We start from the raw sequence: 21,194 nt of genomic DNA, 5'->3' as shown, positions 1-21,194 counted from the left end.
CGCCAAAGGTTCTTCAAGACTACTAAGACTTCACAAACACACAAAGACGTTACAAAATAAATATACATTACAACCGTATCACAGTTCATAATTTCATCATAAATATTAAATAAATAATAAATAGAGATTATACTTCTCCTTCAGCTGTGTTAGAAATTCGAACAAATCAAATCAAATCAAATGCAAACGGAGACAGCTAGAGATAGATATACAGGTAGAGAGAAGGAGAAAAAAAATTACAAAATTATCAAAACATTGTTGGTTAAAAATATTTGCACTTAAAAAATGTTTAAAAACTCTATCATCGAACGAAAAGAAGTTATAAAAATTAGTGGTACAGTTATTTATTTTTTCTCTCTCTCTCTTTCTTTCCAAATATTGTTGTGGCAAGTTCCTCGTCACATTTTCATAAACAGAAGGGCTGTGAATATTTAAATAGGTGAATTCAAATAAATAATTAAATTATAACAAAATATAAATAAATTACAGTAGAGTCTGGACAAATTTCCTATCATTTATAGATCAGTGACAATCCAACATCTTGTCTGATGTTGAATGCACTGAAATGAAGTGCAACTCATTGTTCACATGTAATAGATATGACTACGCTGGGTACATATTCCTACAGTGTAAGGACTACAAATAAAGGAGAGCAAGCTGATGTGCCTGTGTGTCGCTCGAAAACAAAACAAACAAAATGGCTGCCGAGATAAAGAAAGTAGTGTTTCAACAAGTGGAATTTACAGAGTCAGCCGCATGGCACTGATATGCTTTTCGCTCACAACATCCTCTCATTTCCCGTGATCGCTTGCGTTTTCTTCGGGAAAACAAGGAAAGGTGAGCAAACGCCGCATATGTCTGCTCACGTAGGGATCACTTGGAGCGTCACATTTGTTGTTTCGGAGGAGCAGCGTCCTCACAAACCAGCCTAAAGCCTGGGCAGCACACCTTCTGGAGGTTCGACTCCCAGATCCTTCTTCCAGAACCGTTTGAATGCAAAAGCAAAAGCTAAAACTAAAGAAAACTAGGTTTGTGTCTCTCCTTTTCTTTGTAAATAAAGAATTTGGTTCCATCTTCGCCTTCCAATCCAGCAGCTTTTGTGGATTTTGGTCCTTATAGTAATATATATATATTATATACCTCTTTTTGAACTCACAGAATTGCTCCCTGGGATGGAGGTTTAGATTGTTGTTCAAAAAAACCTGAATGCCCTTTTTGTGTGTCATTTGTACGCTCTTCCCATGGCTCTACGTTTCTATTTCTCTTCCACGCTTCCGTTTCTCATTCTCGTCTTCTGGCCTAGTCAGACCTTGATGCCTTTCACCGCCTTGTTGATGGTCTCCAGAAGGGCCTTGTTCTCTGGGTTCTGGTAGCAGTCCTTATTGGTGTACATGTCAGTTAGGGTGCTAACGTAGCTCTCGAAATTCTGCTCTGTGATTGGCTCCTGCTGCAATGCAAATCGGGAAACGTGAGTGGCAGAGTTTTAAAATGGAAAAACCTAACTCATGTAGGAGGGGATAGTTATGGGAGCTGCCGTAACTCACCATGTGAGGCAGGCGGATGTTGGCCAGACTCCGTATAAGAGCTTGACTGAGTCCAGACAGCTCCATAAACAGCGCTTCATTCTGTTCTTCAATCACCTTATTCTCCTGCTCGATGTTCTTCAGGTTCTTCTCCATAGATGTGATCTAAAGCACCATAAAAACAGTTGAGTCCAACTTCCCATCCCATAAATGACATTTACTTTTAGCAATGCATGTTTTTCACGTTTCTACTGCTTAAATGTCTTTTTTCACATCGTAAATGTAAAACTGATTGCTAGTCGGCTAGTTGAAATACTTTGGTTGCATCAGTTGCAGCGTTTATACTTTTCAAGTTTTGTGTTTTTGAAAGAAGTTTCTAATGCATTTATTTGATCAAAAATACTGTAATATTGTGAAATATTATTACAATTTGAAGTAACTGTTTTCTATGTGAATATACAGTAAAGTGTAATTTATTCCTGTGATCAAAGCTGAATTTTCAGCATCATTACTCCAGTCTTCAGTGTCACATGATCCTTCAGAAATCATTCTGATATGAAACATATATGATTATTATCAATGCTGAAAACAGTGCTGCTTAATATTTTTGTGGAAACCGTGATACATTTTCTTCAGGATTTTTTGTTTAAAAAAAGCAGCATTTATTTGAAATAGAAATCTTTTGTAACATTATAAATCTTTACTGTCCCTTTTGTTCAAATTAATGTGTCCTTGCTACAGAAGAGGATTAGGGACAAGTAATAATAAAAAATAACACCATATTGAGATTAAAGTCATTATAATGCAAGATTAACCCCGTTACGTTTTGAGAAATAAAGTTGAAATACAATGTTGAGAATAAAATCATTAAAAAACTTTGAAGAATAAAGTTGTTGTGTTTCGAGAAAAAAGTCAAAATAAATTGTCGAGAATAAACACATTTGAATCAGTGTCGTGTTCATTGTATACTGATAGAGGACATTACAGAGGACTTAGTCAAGCTATATTTTAGGCTGTTTTTCAATAACAAAGAAATACTATCAAATACTATCAGCTTTAGCTAATGAGAATTTCAAATTTTTCATGTTTTTTCTCAAAACACAACAACTTTATTCTCGAAATGTAATTTTATTCTCGACATTGAATTTTCTTGAACTTTAATCTCACATTATAATGACTTTAATCTTGAGATGGTTTTATTTTATCATTACTTGGTCCTAATCCTTGCCGAGTATTGATTCTTAAAAAAAAAACAATACTGACTCCATACTTTTGAACAGTACTGTCTACACATCCAGTGATTATCCATAAACCATGCTATGAACATAATAATCAAAGTAATATTTCTAAAGAATACCATGGTTTTACTGTGGTACATGTCCGAAACAACATGATGAGACCATATTATAAATGATATCACAACAAAATTTTAGTTTCATTTAGTGTACAATCGATCTTCTTTTAGACTGTCAGGAGATGTATGGCTGACCTGCGTTTGAAGGTTGACCATATCTGCCTCCATCTCATGGTTGGATTCATTGAGCTCATTGATTTCTTTATTGAGTTGCTTGATGTCTTCGTCATTGTCTAAGACTGTAAAGAGGAAGAGAAATGTTGTCATCCATAAAATATGACATCAGAAGAGATGATGTAGTTCAAATGTGGGATGTCTCACCGTCACCGGCTCTGAACTTAGTGCTGAGATACTCTTCTCCAGGGAACTTGGCTTTCTTCTTGTTGAGGGAGGCTCTGGGGCAGCCTGAGAGACTGGAGCCAAACACAATTGATCCGTCATCAATCATCACAAAACACAACAACACATTTGCTTTATGAGCCGTCCCATAATGACTCAGACTTGGCCTACACCCTTAAATGTAGAGTGTGTCATTTCTGTGCAATTACATGTGGTCCATCTCTAAATACTGAAGCAGAGTTAAAGTTAATGAGATCATTAAGCGATTAAGTGATGATTGAGCAGTAGTGATGAACACCTGCTGTTAACAAGCAGAATCACTGAACACAAGAACTACATCTGACTTCAGTCACAGCCTTATTAATCGCTTAATTATCTCATTAACTTTAGCTGTGCTTCAGTGTTACTTTAACACTGTTTAGAGAGGGACCATATGTACTCTGAGCAGAGCTGATTTAACTCTGGGGATTTGAATTGCAAAAATAAGAACTGTTTTCAAACAGGTTTCCCGCTCAAACTCACACCACTGGTCGACACAAATGTCACGTAGCAGCCGAACTCACGCTTTCTCCTCTTATTTACCTGCGGTGGGTGAGGAAGCTGCCGTTGGCGTGTCCCGATCCGTCACATCCCGGTGTGGGACAGGTGGGGCCTTCTGTCTTAAACGCCTTCCAGGAGAATGGAGACCCGTTCAACATCCCCTCCTTCTGCCGCCTGGCCGCCAACGGGCATCCGTACGCACTGCGGTGAGTGGCGTACTTCCCGCTGATGTGACCCAGGCTGTCACAGCCTGGCACTGGGCATCTGTGAGAGAAGGAAAAACATAACGACAGAGGGGATAAAACAGAGATCGTAAGAGCAATTATCCCATTAGAAATATCACCTTGCTACTGACTTCAGTTCCCATCTGTTTACTCTCTGTCTCACTCGAGTCTCTATTCAGTTTTGTAAAGAGGGCCATATTTAGCTACATACTTTGCCCAACAGTGACTGTGAATATTACAACATTGAAAAAAGAGATTTTTACACATTGGGGAGCTCGAGTGCCGCCATATGCCGTCTGCTCATTGACTGGAGTGGAATTATGTGGATAAAAAGCTCCTACGCTTGGCAGTCGCAAAAAACAAGAAGACAAAAACCCACGCACTGCACTGCAGATGACTTACTAAGAAAAACATGCACAATATTTTAATACCCCATGAGCCATCTGTGCTGTAATATATTGTTCACAGTTTTTATTTCCTCAGCAGTATAACTGGGTGTCTTTTTGTTCTTGCTTTTAGAAGTTGTACAATGGAATAAAACGCACAAGGCCTTTTCCCAAAGAAATCTGAACATTACTAGCACTGTTTGGCCATGCGGAGCTCCGTGCGCTGGCTCATACGCTCATGTACAGGGAGTTATTTGGAAGGTTGCCAAGGTGATATTTAACAAAGTAGAACACAGTATTTTGGGATCACAAGTGGTTCTAGCTGGAAATGCTTGACTAAATCACTTCCGTCTGAATGAAGAGGGGTTTTCTAAACTGCTTTACACTGTTGTTAAATGACTGGGTGGTTGGACAAACCTATTATCCAACATTTGATCATTCCCTTACTATATTCCCGCCTAAAATGTTTCCTTTTTTACCGTACAGTGGCGTAAAAGAAATGGGGAAAAGCCTTTGGCTTTCTATGCAGTACGAACTTTAAGAGCTCGGAGTCCTCCTTGTCGTCCTTGATGGGAGTTGTTTTTATTCCACCTTTCTTGGCCCGTGGACACCCAGACAAACTGAAAATAGAGAGTATGCAGCTCATGATCAGAGGAGCCAGAAACTCAGAACAATAAGGATCCAGCACTACTGACCCAAAGCAATGTAGGAGAAACCAAACTCAAATACTATTATTAAAGATGCAAGCATACACCATATCCTAACCAGGCGCGATGCAAAGAGCTTCCAGCAATGTGAAATGCTACAAAATCACAGCCAATCTGAAAATATTTGATATCTAATATCTAAGGTGATTTTAGGCAAAGTGGAACATTTTTCGTCATTGAGATGGCGAAAAGTGGTCCAATTTACCTGGATCTCTCAACAGCTGTGAGGAGTAGGAATTTGGACCAATGAGAATTCAATGTGGGCGGGGCTACTGAGCGCAACGTGACAGAAATACAAAGCAAATGGTCTACAAAACATCTTTTTGCGCGTGGTTTACTGCCGGATGCCTCGCGCCTGGTTGGGAAACAGTGGCCTCAGCAAGCTTTAGATAAACAGAGATGCTGCCATTGAGTGCATTAAGAAAACTGCACAAGTTTTGGGGTCAGTTTCCTATCTAAAAAAATATTCAATAATGGGGACGAGTAATAAATGAAGTGTGGCATTCACGTGTGTGTCTAATATACAACTGGCACTAAACTTCTCTGTCCTGTGTATGCATTGATATGTATGATATGGAGGGCTTTATCATCGGGCCATACCTTCTGTGAGACGCGTAGTTGCCAGTGATATGACCTGAACCATCACAGCCTGGAGTTGGACATCTGGGAAAGTGAAGTTAAACTTTAAATGTGATGGGTTATAATACCTGTAATAAACTAATTTTCCAAAAAACAGGTGCAGTGTGTACTTCAGTGTAAGTTTTTTAAAATTAATTATTAAATTTCTATTTAATCAATTACTTTAATCAAATTATTTTAGTTAATATTATGTAAAATAAATATTAATTTGATTGCAGCAATGTTGTGCATGACTTATTTGCTATCTTTAAATTAAATTGTGTATTTTACAACATTGCACACACTACCGTTCAGAAGTTTGGGGTCAGTAAGATTTCCTTTTTGAAAGAAATTAATACTGTTATTCTGCAAGGACCTATTAAACTGATAAGAAATGACATTAAAACATTTATAATGTTACAAAATATTTCTATTTTAAAAATAAATGCTGTTTTTTTAACTTTTTAACCATCAAAGAATCCTCAAGTGGTCTTTCTACAAAAATATTAAGCAGCAAAACTGGTTTCAACATTGATAATAATCATAAATGTTTCTTGAGCAGCAGATCAGCATATCAGAATGATTTCTGAAGGATCATGTGACACTGAAGACTGGAGTAATGATGCTGAAAATTCAGCTTTGATCACAGGAATACATTTTAAAATATATTAAAATAGAAAAAGTTCTTTTAAATTGTAATATTTTTTACTGTATTTTTGATCAAGTAAATGCAGCCTTGGTGAGCAGAAGAGACTATAAAAATGTTTTTTTGTTTTTTTTTTAAATCATACCGACCCCAAACCTTTGAACGATTGAATATGTTTGCTTGACTGAACAATAGCATACAAGAAGAACGTTTTTAGAAAACACTGCACCTTTAATACTGTAACCATACAGCAACCTGAAAATGAATCATAAGTACTGTACTGCCTTTTTTTTCAAGACAATGACAAAGAAAATACAAAGAAAAGAGTAAAAGCAGCATTTAGCTGAGCAGTGAACCCAAGTGAACAAGAACAAAGGAAAAGAGCAGAAGTAGAGCAGACGTACTTGAGTTCAGCTGTGTGTGCTGCCATGAGGGACCGAAGACTCTTATCAGCGAGAGGACACCCAGACAGGCTAAAAACGTTGAAAAGAAACAAGGGGGGAAAAGAGAGGGGAGAAGATAAAGCGAAAGAACCCAGAATGTCCCAAGTCAGTGTAAAAAGCAAAGAGCAGGCGAGAGTTAAGCAAGAGAAAGATGACATCTATGTGATGTCTTGTTTTATTTGATATTTTCCCTCAGAAGGCAGAAGAAGGACAGAGAGGTGAACCCCGAACACTGTGTACCTGCGATGGGATGCATAGTTTCCGGTGATGTGTCCGCTGCCGTCACAGCCCGGAGTGGGGCACCTGCAAGGGACAAACGCAAAAGCCTGACTGAGTGAAACGATTCCATTGTGCTGAATATAGACATGTGCACAGAAACGCATGCAAACTATACAAGTGACTTACAGCAGGAGCTCTTTCTTGGTGTCCTTGGGCTGGAACCTGACCTTAAAGCTGGGCGTTGTGACCTCTCCGGGGTACTTCCTGTCCTCCAGGGTGTCCTGCATCATGTCGCAATCCTCAGGGTCAGAAGAAGCAAAAGACTGAGCGCTGTGGTCCATCTGTGCAAAGATGCAATGTATATTACACCAGTTTGCACAGCAAATGATAGATCTGCTTTTCAGGCCTAATTTACATTACTGGAAGTGTACCTCTTCTAGCTCCTCCTCTCTCTGTCGATTGGGTTTGGTGTAGTCCAGTGGCCCCTCCCACTCCTCTTGTTTGTAGGTGTGTAAAGAGTGGGGTGAGATGCTGCTGTTGCCATGGTGAAGAGATGTGGATGATGATGAAGATGATGAAGACAGATCTGGGGATCGCACTTCAGGGCTGGCGCAAGGCATGCCCACTTCTCTCTTTATGGGCTTCTTCATGCTCAGGTCCAAGGTGCCATTCTCATCCACCTCAATTTCCATACTCTACAACAGGAAAACATAATATATGTTGCATTTAATATTTATAACTGGGCTTGTGATGATGATGATGATGTGATAAAATGCATAATATTACAGAATTAAAAACTTTTTTACTAAACAAAAATGTGAGAGGTACAAATGTTGCATTCACAATGCTGGGATATTGTGAGTGGTCGCCAAGGCGTTGCTATGGTGTTTTATATAGATAGAAGCACATAGTACTATGTGCTTGCTATGGTTTTTTGGGTGGTTTCCAAGGTGTTGCTGTGTGGTTACTAGGGTGTTGTGGGTGAAGATATGATAAAAATGCATACGATTACAGAAAACAAAAACTAAAAAATATTTAAACAAAAACTAAAATATATTTTACAAAAAAGTGAGAGTGGTGCAAAATTCACTTTCACAATTCTGGGATGTTGTGGGTGGTTGCCAAGGCATTGCTATGGTGTTTTATATATATATATATAAATGTATATATGTGGTTGCTAGGTTTTTGTTGATTATTAACAAGGCTTTGCAATGGTGTTCTGTATTGTTTTTCCATGTGGTTGCTAGGGTGTTGTGGGTGAAGATGTGATAAAAATGCATATAATTACAAAAAACAAAAACTTTCCTTACATTTTACCAAAAAAATGTGAGTGGTGCAAAACATGCTTTCACAATGCTGGGATGTTGTGGTTGGTTGCCAAGGTGTTGCTATGGCGTTCTGTATAGTTTTTCAGCACATTACTATGTGCTTGCTAGGGTTTTTGGGTGGTTTCCAATGTGTTGCTCCACCGTTGCTAGGGTGTTGTGGTTGAAGATGCAATAAAATCAGAAAAAAAAAAAAAAAAACTTTTCTTGCGTTTTACAAAAAAAGTGTGGTTGCCAAGGTGTTGCTATGGTGTTCTCTATGTTGATTTTGCACATTTGTTGATTATTGACAAGTCTTTGCTATGATGTTCTTTATTGTTTTTTTAATAGCACATTTCTATGTGGATGCTAGGGTCTTGTAGGTGTTTTCCAAGGCATTGCTATGCGGTTGCTAGGGTGTTGTGTGTGAAGATGTGATAAAATTGCATGTGATTACAGAAAACTACTTTTTACATTTTACAAAAAAAATGTGAGTGGTGAAAAAGTGTGGTGCTTGGGTATCGTGGGTGATTGTCATTACGCTGTAAATACTAGGGAGTTCTCTATTTTTAGCACATTACTATGTGGTTGCTAGGGTGTTTGCAAATGCATTGCTATGCGGTTGATAAAGTGGTCTGTATGTTTTAATGTGTTTAATGATAATGTGTTCTATGTGGTTTAACACATTGCTATTTGGTTGCTATGGTGTTGCTATGCAGTTGCTAATGTGTTATGTGGTTTAGCACATTGCTATGTGGTTGCTTGGGTGTTGCTATGCAGTTGCTAATGTGTTCTGTGTAGTTTCTAGGGTGTTGCTATGCAGTTGCTAAAGTTTATTGTGTGTTTGCTAGGGTGTTGCTATGCAGTTGCTAATGTGTTTTATGTGATTTAGCACATTGCTATGTGGTTGCTGGGGTGTTTACAAATGCATTTTTTATGCGGTTGATAAAGTGGTCTGTATGTTTTTTTAGCATATTGCTGTGTGGTTGTTAGTGTATTGCTATTTGGTTGCTAATGTGTTCTGTGTGGTTTAACATATTGCTATTTGGTTGCTAGGGTGTTGCTATGCAGTTGCTAATGTGTCCTGTGTAGTTGCTAGGGTGTTGCTATGCAGTTGCTAAAGTTTATTGTGTGGTTGCTAGGGTGTTGCTATGCAGTTGCTAATTTGTTTTATGTGGTTTAGCACATTGCTATGTGGTTGCTGAGGTGTTGCCAAGGCATTGCAATGCAATTGCGTAGAGCAATATGCATTGCATTTATGTAATTATAAATACTATCTGAGTGAAATGAATGAAAGAATTAAGCTTCACAACAAAGTAACAGTTATTACATGTGTTCCCATTATAACACACAATGTGTGCAGATGTAAACGGATGATGGATGGATTAGTATTAAAATGGGCATGTTTACATATTTGTGTGAGTGCATATGAAGTTGGAGATGAGCACACACAGTAGGCACTGATCCCAGAGCAGTCCCAGTCTGATTAGCGTTGAGCCACTGGGCCTTTCTGCCCATTAATCTTCCCCTTTTATCCCCTTCTGCTAAAAACATGTCAGGAAATCAAAAAATGATGAAGTAGTCACTCCCTTGGCTGAGGAGAAAGCTTTTTTTTAAATCACAATATCGAGGACAGAGCTTCTCCAATTACAGTATAGATCCTAGAGTTCTCTGATGGAGGAGGGGGAGGTAAGAGGCTAATAGATTATATCTTTGGGTGTGAAAAGGGACACGGAAAGAAAAGAAAGAAAAAAGGGAGAGGAAATTGAGGGAATAAGAGCGAGATGCCCTCATTAGAATTAACCATGGAAATATTGAATAAAAGAACATGGAGCACCTGGTCCTCCCCTAACTAGGGAGCTCACTATCAACTTAATGCAATAACAACATGAAGAGGAGACAAGGATGAAACGAACGGAGGGACAGATGAAAGGGAGGAGAGATGACGCAATAAGATCTCAACAGCAAGCAAACGCATTCGTGCTAAAGTAACATTCATCTGATACAAACTCTGCTGAAGATCAATCACACATGGAGACAGGCTTTATTCAATTAATGCATGCTTATCATCACAAACCACTCTTATTTACTACTAAACATTTGCACATAGTGTGTGTGCTTAGCAATGCAGTTGAAACTAGTTTAATACAGTAGCTTGCACTTGAACACATACTAAACTAAATGCAGACTAGAAAACACCCCCATTTAAATAAATGAATCAAAAACAGCAGTATTAAACCATTTTATTTTACAACAAAAAGATGTAAAATCCTTTATAGGGACTTCTGAGAAAACTGTTGATCAAAGACTTGGATCAAAGATGAATTTGTGAATTGTTTTTTGAGTCCGTTCACTGCAACGGAACACCCAAAATGCTAAAATGAATTCCTAACACTACTTGAGAGAAAATGTTTTATTATTGCCTCAGCTAGCTTGGTTGGCCATGAATTTTGTCAAGCTACTCATTACCAGTCAGAAAAATGAGCTTGTTACTACCCAACACTAGTCTATATTGGCAATGTTTGGATGCTAACTTTAGTGCCAACTGTTTGTCTCTAGTAAATAGTTATCCTAGCAAACAATAGAAGTAAACAGTGTCCTGTTATATAGCAGAACTGTATTTTTCAGTTCGTTTTCTGAGTATTTTTTAAAAAAAAAATGCAATTTTTACTTTTACGCAGAAATTCTGATAACAAATTGTGCATGATTCCCTCACAAACCTACAACTGAACAGTTGAAAATCTGTGTGTGCATTTTGTTGCATGATTTTATTCCACATAAACTATTTAAAGTCTGTAAAGCTGACGCATAAAGAAAGAACTGTGATTGGTTAAAAGTCTGTGTTATATGAGCTTGTTCTGTACCTTATCTTGGTGTCTGATGCTGAGGTTCTCTGGTCTCTCCCAGCAGCGTGTGGACAGGTTGAGGATCGCAGTGGCAGCCATGTGGGCAGCTTCGGCATCATGGGAATAATCATAGCCACTGGAGGAGCTTTTTCCATAACCACCGTGCAAGCTGGGACTTGGGGGGGAGGCCCTGGGGAATGGAGGTTTGGCTGTGGGAAAAAGAGAATATTACGCTAGTTAATAGTAAAGACTTGATTCTTCCATTGAAGAGCACACCTCCCAAACTCACGTACCGCGGTAACGCTTTAGAATAATTCGTCATATTTGATAGTTCTTAATGAGGCTAATCTCATTCAGTTATTATTGATTACCTAATAAGGAACTGTCTTTGTCCTAAATTTGATATTCTGATTAGCTAATCTTGTTTCCATATTAGTTAATAATAGTAGCTGAAATGTTACTGTAGTACAACTCATTTCTCCTGCATTACTTCCTGCATAGGTACCTATTAATGACGGAACAGTATTCTAAAGTGTTACCTTTACTGCTAACCTTACTATACGGCAATGAATAATCTTGAAGCTTAGCCATACTATTCACAAAGCACACAATTTACACACATCTCTGCATTGCAAGAAGTGTATTATACGTAGCGTTCATAAAGCGTGACTAATCCTGCTCACATTTGAAGGCTTTGGGTGAAGTTTCGCTGGTGTGCATCTTTGGGGCGAGCATGCGCTTGCCAAACACCTGCACGTCGAAGCTTGCATAATCGAAGGACACCTTGGAGTACTTCTCCAGCTCCTTGGCCAGATTAGCGCGTGGCGTGGCGGGGACGAGGCTGGGCCTGTAGCTGCCGTGTGGAGGAATCTCCAACTGCTTCACAAAACACATGGGCCTGAAAAAAATGGTGTGTAAGAGAGAGAGAGAGAGAGAGAGAAGGTTCCATCATTTTCTTCCACTACAAAAGAATCAATATCCTTGCAGTGAAGAAAAAAAGAAGCATAAAAGGATAAGTGTAAGTGAGCATAAAAGATCAAGAGTGAAAGAGTGGGCTGGAATTAGACAGCAGAAGAGAAGCGGAATTGAAAGGCTGACAATGAGCCAGAGATACAGCGAAAAAAGAAAAAGGAAGGAAAAGTTCCACAGATAAATAGCCGGTAAAAGAGTAAATGAGAGAGAGAGAGAGGGAGGTTTGAAAGCAGGGTAACTGAAGGAGAAGAGGATTAAATAGTGTCTTATCAGCACTGAGCACATTAGCATATCGTATAGCATGGAATTGAAGCCCTAAAACCGACTTCTTTTCCTGCGGAACCGTGAGCCCTTGCGGCCCTTTCTCTGTTCTGAAGAAATACTCTGAAAAGACATGTTCCAGAAGCTAGTGAGCTGCCTACTCAGGCGGGATTTTAAGGCAGCATAGATGCTCCCGATGCAAAGACTGTTCAAAAAGGTAGGCAACTTAGCCATGCAGCTTCATAATATATCACATTTTAGGCAGCATCACATGTGTTCTTCGCATTATAGCTTATATTCAATATCTGTGCATGCAATGTAGTTTGTTTATTAGAATATAAAGACTGTATATATAGACAAAAATGGTTCACCATGTATGAGAGAAAGTACAACGTGCAATATGGTGAAAAAAGTCCAGTTTTCTAAATAAAAGAGCCAATTGCTAATTAACCCTTTGGCAGGAGTTTGATTGACAGGCGATCTATCCAATCATAACGCCGAATCCGTTTTGTCTGACAAAGCAGTCAGGGGAGTTAGTAGATTAACGTCGGTGGACTTGAACTTGAATTATTGTGTGTACTGACGTCTTTCCGCGGTTGAAACAACATTCCTTATGATGTTTGTTTGATGCTATAAATGAATTAGTAGAAAGAGATGATCGGTTCATGAGCCGCTTGAACTGAGGCGCTAGAGCAAACACACAACGGTTGCCACAAAATGGTATTTATTGTTTAAATTTCTTTAAAAATGACAACATTTTAGACATTGTTTCATATCAAAAGTAACCTGCGCTGTCTTGTCTGTCGATGCGTTGTCAATTTCCTGTGTGTTTCATGTGTATTTTTCACTGTGTGAGAACATGATGTGTGGCGTGAGAGCTGCATGGCTTGTCGGACGTGGCAACAGTAACTAAAGGGGGTGGGTCTTGCAAACAGTCAATTGCCAATTAAAAAGTAAAAGTTATTGCATCGATGCTAATCTTATGCAAACAGTCGTCGTCCTGAGATGTGTGCTTGTGTATTGGTTGAACCAACCTGAAATACATGCATTTTTTAACGTAAAAAGCAACATTTATATGATAGTACATGTCAGATTTTGTTGCTGATATTGAAATGTAAGTTTGGCAAGATTTTGGTTTTTCCCTTATTCAAGTAGATAGGAATTGTTCTCGCATACCCAAAATAGGTAGCCTGGATGCCAGCCGAACTTAGCCCCGCCCACAACATTTTGAGGTCGGGGAGTTCGATCTGGACTCAATCCGTAGAGGAGTAATTATGCCCGAACAGAAACTGTTCGGACCAATCACATTTGTCAGGGCGATGATTGACAGATTATCACCAGAAACGTAATCAGCCACGTCGTCAAAGAGCGCTTGGGTTGAATTAGTTTACAACAATGATGGCTGTTGTTGAAGAACTGAGATGTGTAGATTCCGCCATCGCGTCCGTTATAGAAGATATCGACAGCGCATTAATTGGCAAGTACTCCGTGTATACTTATTCTTTTTACAACACCGGCAAAGATTGTTTACGCTCATCTTTGACTAGTTCCAGCATGTGTGCAGTTGAGTTCTGTTGACAACTATGCGTCGCTCAACATACATCACTTACTCTGTAGCTCTGATTGGTTGTAGGTCTATCCAATTGAGGTCTTTCCTGGATCGGTTGAAATACGCCCCCATAATCAAAGCCCAATGGAGCAGTATCAGACTCATATTCGAACTAGAATTGAGTATGACCACGTCAGGCTACAAAATAGGTGCTCCAAATATGGCTGCTGAGCAAACTGACTTTCCTTGAAAGAGACTTTTTAGTCGAACTTTATTGAAGTCCAATATGCAGTGCTGAATGCTGCTTCCATGCTGGTTAGGATGTTGTTTTAAAAGTAGGCAGTAGGCGGCTTGCTAGGTTTTGGACGAGCAAAAGAATGCAAGCACGTGGGTGTGCGTGTCATTGCGGACTATGACACTGTGTTCAGTATTTAACATCATTAACGGATTTCAGGCATGAACCAGACACGTTTTGAAGAAAAACACGCACGCAAACACCAACGTGTGTTGTGATCTGTGTGACAATGGCATGTAAAATATATTAGCCTCTGCTTCCTGTCTCTTCATTAGTCAGTGCATCCCATTAGCAGGGGTGGCATGCGGAGCCGTCAGAGGTCTCTCTGGTGACTTCTCATTGTCGACATCTTCCCTTAATGGGCTTTCTCAGTGAACTGATGCTCATTTAAATCAGAATAACACTAATAAGAGAGGACTGCTTATTATTTTCATAATCCGCATTGCTTTGTCTGACCACAGACATGCTTCCTGAAGGAAAGTAATTATTTTTCCAATACTCCATGCCCTGTAAGTCCCATAATTAGCTTATCAGTGGCATAATTAGACTAGCAGGTTTGAGGCCCGATCCCAGCATGAAATGGCAGGCTGTGCTCTATTAGAAGGGCAAAGGAAAGGGAGAACCGATTTTCCGAAACGCCTGACCAATCGTGCTGCGGTAAGTGAGTTCAGTCCTGCAGTGACTGACAGCTGTGCTAACCAACCACAGCAGGTATGTTTGACGGACACTTACTGCTGACATAGAAGCTGAAGGACAGGAGGAGAACAAACATGGTTGCTGTTGCTGGGAAAAACAGGAATAAACGCTGATGTTTCAGTTCCTGGGTTTGTTTGATTGGGGTTCAGGGCTCACCTGAGTACACGGTCAGAGTTCGGGCTGCCCTTGATGTGCTCGCCCATGGGCTGGGGCAGGTGTTGCTTGTCATGAGTCTTCGAGAGCTTTTCGGCAGCAGCGATGGGACATCCGGACAAACTGATTGAAGGGGAGATATGAAAGAATGAGTGAGGAAAATATACTACACTCTTAAAAAATAAAGGTTCCTTGTTGGTATTATTGGCATGATGAACATCTCTGGAACATTTCCATTGTACAAAAGGTTCTTCCGATTATTGAAAAAAACGGTGCTTTTTAGAACTGTTGATTCTTTGGGGAACCCAAAATACGTTCCATTGGAACCTTTATTTTAAAGAGTGTAGAAATGTCATTATATGGACCAAATAAAGATAGTACAAGTACATTTGGGGATCTACGATTCCAAAGTAGGAGACTCTGTACCTGCGGTGTGTGTTGCGGTTGCTGTTGACATGACCCTGACCAGTGCATCCTGGTGTTGGGCACTTCAAGACATTCTCATGCATGGCCAAAACTGAAAAAAAAAAAAAAAAAAAATGTGTCAGGCAATGAAAAGACTTCTTGACCCCAAAAAGCAAGTTCTACCAGCATTGATTTTGAACTAAGAAATGAGTGGCAGGTTTAGGAAAGAGCACAAACAATACTAGACGTCTAAGGTACAGGTTCTGTCTTTTCTCCTACAGATGATCACACAATCAAAAGATGTGTCTGTAGTTTGATGTTGACTCACTCTCTGGAGGGATCCGATCTTTGTGTGGGCAGCCTGACAGACTGCGGTGGTGGGGATAGAGTCCGGTCACGTGACCCGTTCCATCACACCCGGGGGTTGGGCATTTGATCTCTCGCTTCTCTGATCTAGAGCTCTCTGTGGGCAGCAAAACACCTGTCAGTCAAACCTTATCTGAAGACATTATCACTTCTGTCAGGACAGAAAAGTACAAAAGACGTGCATATTACCGCACACATTACACACAAACACACTCTCCAGTTTCATGCTCTCTGGAAGTTGTAAAGTTGCCTTTGGACCCATGAGAGGGCACATTTACGGTGATAATTACGGTCATTATGCGTGCAGGCAGGTGGATGTTTCCATACAGGATTATTATCTTCGGTGAGGGTGCGTTGGGGTTTATTGGACTATCTACTGAAAAAATGGAGCTCATTAAACAGACTTTACCATTGGCAAAGCACATCTCCATATTATACAGGAGGAGAGAGTGAGAAAGAGTGTGTGGGGTCCTAGGTAAACGAACAAAGGTGCAAGGACAAAGGCAAAACTGGAAAACATGAAAAACAGACGGGGAGAGAGAGAGAGAGAGGGAGAAAAAAGGAAAGGGTGAGAAAGTGAGAGACGTCGAGAGAGAAAGAGCTTGCATGTGCGCTCCAGTGGCTCCTTAATTAAATGTTGAAATGTTAACGAGACATGCACCTCCTAATTAAAACTGGTCGGAGCGTGAGGAGGCCAGTTATAGAGGGGGTGTGGAGCCCTACCGAGCGCTCGGCTGAATCCAGCGCCACACGGACCGGGCACGGTGCCAACCGAGAGCAGAACAACACCACAAACAAAACCAATAAACAAATAAACACGTGCCAAACCAATCTAATTACACACACCCTCTCCCCCCTTCAACTCTCTCTCTCTCTTTCTAAGTGCTTCAGTAATTATAGACTAAGGCTGGAGTTTATCTATGGAAACCAATTCATTTGACCCATTTATACTCTCCAGATTGCTTCCCCCATTATTAATCTTTCAGTTCTTTGCCTGAGCGAGAGCTTGCCATTTTAATCTTCTTTCTGATTAATCATGTGTGGGTGTTTATTTATGAGAATTTGTTGATATTTGAGCACTTGTGTAGGGTGTGTTGAAAAATGCATATGTGCGAAGCACTCTGAGTGCACTTCTGAAATGGCTTCTTGCATTAGAGTGTCTATATACAGTATTTTCATTCCTCAAACACAAGCAGAAAGAATTTCTGTCCGTGTAAAATGTTCACATGAGGCAACAACTGATGAGAAGAAATGGTTTTACAGAAAGACTATGTAAGGACAATTCTTAAATCAATACAATGAAATTCATACAACCATTATTACATAAATTGTTGCTTTGATGCAACAGTTTACATATTTGTCTTCATTAAAAGCTATAAAGACTTTGCATAAGCATTCTTATATAAACAGCATACAATTATATACAATTTAAACAATTAACAGTGTTGGGGAAAGTTACTTTTAAAAGTAATGCATTTTTGCGTTACTCCCTAAAAAAGTAACTCATTTCATTCCTTTTGCGTTACTTTTTCTTATCTGGGCTGGGCTGTTTCTTTGTTTGTTTTTATATCAACAAAAAAAGTTTCTATTTTTGTCAAATTTAAAGGCCCTTTCACACCAAAAAGGGAAATAAGCCTCAGACTGAAGGCACTGCAAATTCAGGCCTGTACAGTAGAGGGCGCAGCTCAAACAAACCTTTCAGCTGTGCCTCCGTTCTGGATCGCAGAAGAATAGGATGCAGGAGAAGTAAGTGAGTAAATGTATGCTCACATTGTAGAACTAGTCTAGAATAACCGTCATGTTTACACAGCGCACACAACACCTCTGCACTTACTCCAGATTTCTCTCAAGTAAATAAATGGGAAAGTTATGTCTTAACATAGTTTTTACATGAATCCATTTATGTAAGAATGAATTTCAGTGCAAATTGTTCATAGACTTAAATTCAACTTCAAATCATCAGTGGTTGTGGGCCATCTTGACATAGTTTTTACATAAAATCATAAAATGAGCCAGTGGTTGAGCAACAACTTATGACTATGTACATAGATCATTACAAAAATCGTCGCAATAAATGAATTTACGAACAATTTAAATATCAATTTTACAGGGGTTGGTAGGTAAAATGACAAAGATCTGACCTTTTCCAAAGCAGCTCTTGCGAATATGTTCCATGTGTTTGCCAGGCCGGTCGTCGAGAGGAAAGAAACGGTGGTGTTCGGGAATGCGGCTGAGCTCGCGATGGGCTTTGACCTGTTGGGCTTTCAAAGCAATGGCCTGCTCCAGCAACCCCAGGTTCCCCCGCATTATGTCGAACATCTCGGACTCGTCCGCCACTGTTGATCGCTGAGACAGGCTGTCGTTGTCCCCATCATCATCGTCGTCATCATCATTTCCGTCCACGTCGGCATCCCTCTCCGACTCCTCGGACTGCACTTCGATAACCACAGGAGATGCTGTGTTGGCCTTACTGGAGCTGTAGCTCTCTGGCAAAGCGAGTTTGTGGGAAACATAGTCTTCCCTTACGTGGGATCCCTGAGTGGCAGTTATAACCGAAGGGGCTTCTCTCTCCCCTTCATCTTCAGACTTAACTTCATTGTACTCCTCCCTGTACGTCTCTCCTTTTTGCATCTCAGACCTCAGCCCCTCATCATCATCATCATCATCATCATCATCATAATCGTCTTCTTCTTCTTCTTCTTCTTCAGCCTGTTGGGTCTGCATCTCCTCAGTAAAATACTGGTGGTCTGACTCCTTCTGGGTCTCAGTGCGCATGTCCTCTTCTTTATCTTCCCTCTCACCTGTATTTCCCATCACTCCATTCTCCCTAGCCACCAGAACTCCTACTTTGTTCCTTGTTTCCTCTGTTTTATATTCTTCTTCTTCTGGTTCTCTAAAAGGGCTTTTATCTTGTGTTTCCACTGTGCCGGGCTGCTGTAGTTGTGGAGCATTGTTGAGGTGGGTCAGTGAGTTGGCCACTATGTGCTGATAGTTGGAGAGATCCTCAGAGGATGAGAGCTTGGGCTTGTCTGTGCTGGACGCCTCGATGATGATACACTCCTCTGTGGATGCAAATGTCAAAGAATATGTTTTATATAGTCTCCCAGATTGTCCTGTTCACCCAAAAATTAAAATTCTGTCATCATTTACTCGTACCTCAAACATGTTTGGCTTTATTTCTTCTGTGAAAAATGTCTCTTTTGTTTTGAAGGATTTGGTTTTAATTCTAAACTGTTTTTGACAACTCCTGCAGCTTTTTATACTCTCGGGTAATAAGTAAAATCTCTCTGGGCTCTGTTTTTTTCCTTTTCTTCAAAATTTAACAGGAACACCGTCTCGTTTTCTTACCGCACAACAGCTTATTTTCTGGCCTTTGTCGTCACCTGAGAGAGTGTGGAGCTCCAACATTGACAGCAAAGAATAACCCAGAAAGCGTGAGGCGCTTGTCATACAAATGTCAATGATGTGACAGTCAACTAGTTGTTAAGTGCATTTCTGTTTAAACAGCACAAATCAACAGGAGCAGAACGCTGGTTGTGACACTGGAGTCAGTGTTTTATTCTCCGTGTATGAACCGTATCGTCCCAAACCAGATTGACAAGCATTTCTGATTCAGTTTTCATCTCTCACCTTCATCACCACCCTCTTCTTCTGTATTAATGCTCTCTGCGTTCTGTTTCGCTTGCTCCTCTTCTTCACACTCTTGATCGCCAGCCTGCTGTGCCCGTTCTTCATCCTCCTCTTCCTCCCTCAACTCCATCTCTTCTCCGCTCCCCTCACTCTCTGCATTGAAGCCTTCGTCCATTGCCAGCTTCAGCGGGTGGGACTTCCTCTTGGAGGCGGGTTGCTCTGACTCTGCTTCCTGTAGGCGCCTTTTTCTGGCCAACGGGCAACTCAAAGCACTATGGGAGAAGAGGAATTAGTGAGTACATTTGACGAGAAATACAAGATGAAGGATTTTTACAGTGCAAGTGGAAAAACAATGAAAGCATGCAAACTACACACATGCAAGCCAAGCATGACATGCTCAACAGTCAGAAAACTCAGATGAGGAATGGAACGATGCTGGAAATTGACCTGTAGAGGGCAGTGTGCTGGCTATAAGCCTTTATAAATCAAAGCCAGTTGACTGGAACATTTAATTATACCACAATAAAATAAGAAACAGAGAGAGAAAGAGAAAGTGAGAGAAGGGAGGCAGTGGTGGAGGGTGGAATTCAATAAAGCCCTCACCTAGAAAGCCTTGCTATCGGACGAGCAGCGGAGATAGATCTATAAACATGAAGCTTCTCAAATGGCTTCCTGAATGTATACATGTGTAAATAAACATAACTGTAATATCTTTCCAATAATCAATACCCTGCCTAAAGACCTCTATTAGGGAAAGCCAGAGCAAGAGAGACAGAGGGAGATTGTCATTATTAGAGGAAGAGATGAAGATTAAGATGATCTAGTCTACGGGCTGAACAGCGATTGGGATCAGGATAGGCTATGTGGCCGCAGAGGGAGGTGAATCAGGGGCTACGGAGCACCACACGGGCATGTCATCTGTCGTACCTTCTGTGTCGGGCATATTTGCCACTGATATGGCCTGAGCCATTGCATCCTGGAGTAGGGCAGCTGAACAGATAGAGGGGGTCAAATTAGAGATGCTTTAAAGCTTTCGATATTTCGTTGTGGTTGTGTGCTAAGTAATTCATCGGGAGCTGTATTTCCAAGGCCAGTATAAAACAAACAAACATAGATTTTCAAATTTAGCTAAATAATTGCTTCGTCAATACGATGGAGCTGTGATCGATTTCCGTTTCCTGCGGCTACCCTTCTTTTGTTTCATGAAATCCCTCCTGTCTTTCACAGAAATCCCTAGTATTTCGTCAGTTTGTTTCATTGGCGTTTTCATTAATTACCAGCAAACAGTGCTGAGATTTGAACTCGATTTATATCTTCACGCTCACAGGTGTTCAAACATGATCCGTGTGTGTAGTTTGGTGATGTATGAATCATGACAGATGGTTGCTGTGGCAGTGCATAGGCATCAGAGCATCATTCAAAAACTTACACATTTGGCTAATTTGATTAGCCTTCAGCTACTAGTAAGTGTGTAGTAATTCTGTTTACCATTTTACAAATGCAAAAAAATGCTTGCAAAAAAAAAAAAAAAAAGTAGTAAAGTAGGGATGCACAATATAGCTGTGGTCAAATTGGTACTGATAAATGTCGGGTGATACATTTGACTTTTTACCATCATTATAATATATTTATACAACACTTAGTTCTGGTTCTTGAATCTGATTGGCTGAGAGCCGTTTCAAGCCATGTGATTTTCTACTAATATCACACAGTAACCA

At 40.1% G+C, this 21,194-nt stretch overlaps 1 protein-coding gene across 4 annotated transcripts in view; it reads right to left on the bottom strand.

Moving 5' to 3' along the window:
• Positions 1-365: 365 nt before the first annotated feature.
• myt1b (myelin transcription factor 1b) overlaps positions 366-21,194 on the bottom strand; it is a 114,326-nt gene continuing 93,497 nt past the window's right edge. For 2 of the 4 annotated variants that reach the window (XM_067370731.1, XM_067370735.1), the window contains 18 exons: positions 20,404-20,466; positions 19,477-19,748; positions 17,988-18,908; positions 15,809-15,943; positions 15,502-15,592; positions 15,079-15,198; positions 11,833-12,047; positions 11,168-11,358; positions 7,431-7,694; positions 7,186-7,340; positions 7,021-7,083; positions 5,674-5,736; positions 4,903-4,986; positions 3,799-4,020; positions 3,199-3,290; positions 3,013-3,116; positions 1,545-1,688; positions 366-1,447 (listed from right to left, as the gene is read on the bottom strand). In XM_067370731.1, the coding sequence (XP_067226832.1) occupies positions 1,304-1,447; positions 1,545-1,688; positions 3,013-3,116; positions 3,199-3,290; positions 3,799-4,020; positions 4,903-4,986; positions 5,674-5,736; positions 7,021-7,083; positions 7,186-7,340; positions 7,431-7,694; positions 11,168-11,358; positions 11,833-12,047; positions 15,079-15,198; positions 15,502-15,592; positions 15,809-15,943; positions 17,988-18,908; positions 19,477-19,748; positions 20,404-20,466 (3,343 nt within the window). In that variant the 3' untranslated portion in view covers positions 366-1,303. The remainder of the gene's footprint in view (positions 1,448-1,544; positions 1,689-3,012; positions 3,117-3,198; positions 3,291-3,798; positions 4,021-4,902; positions 4,987-5,673; positions 5,737-7,020; positions 7,084-7,185; positions 7,341-7,430; positions 7,695-11,167; positions 11,359-11,832; positions 12,048-15,078; positions 15,199-15,501; positions 15,593-15,808; positions 15,944-17,987; positions 18,909-19,476; positions 19,749-20,403; positions 20,467-21,194) is intronic. The other 2 variants (XM_067370734.1, XM_067370732.1) reach the window with 2 other exon arrangements.

Source organism: Chanodichthys erythropterus, chromosome 20 (genome assembly GCF_024489055.1).
Source record: "Chanodichthys erythropterus isolate Z2021 chromosome 20, ASM2448905v1, whole genome shotgun sequence".
Classification (NCBI taxonomy): Eukaryota; Metazoa; Chordata; class Actinopteri; order Cypriniformes; family Xenocyprididae; genus Chanodichthys; species Chanodichthys erythropterus.
This window is presented reverse-complemented; position numbering and strand designations above follow the sequence as displayed.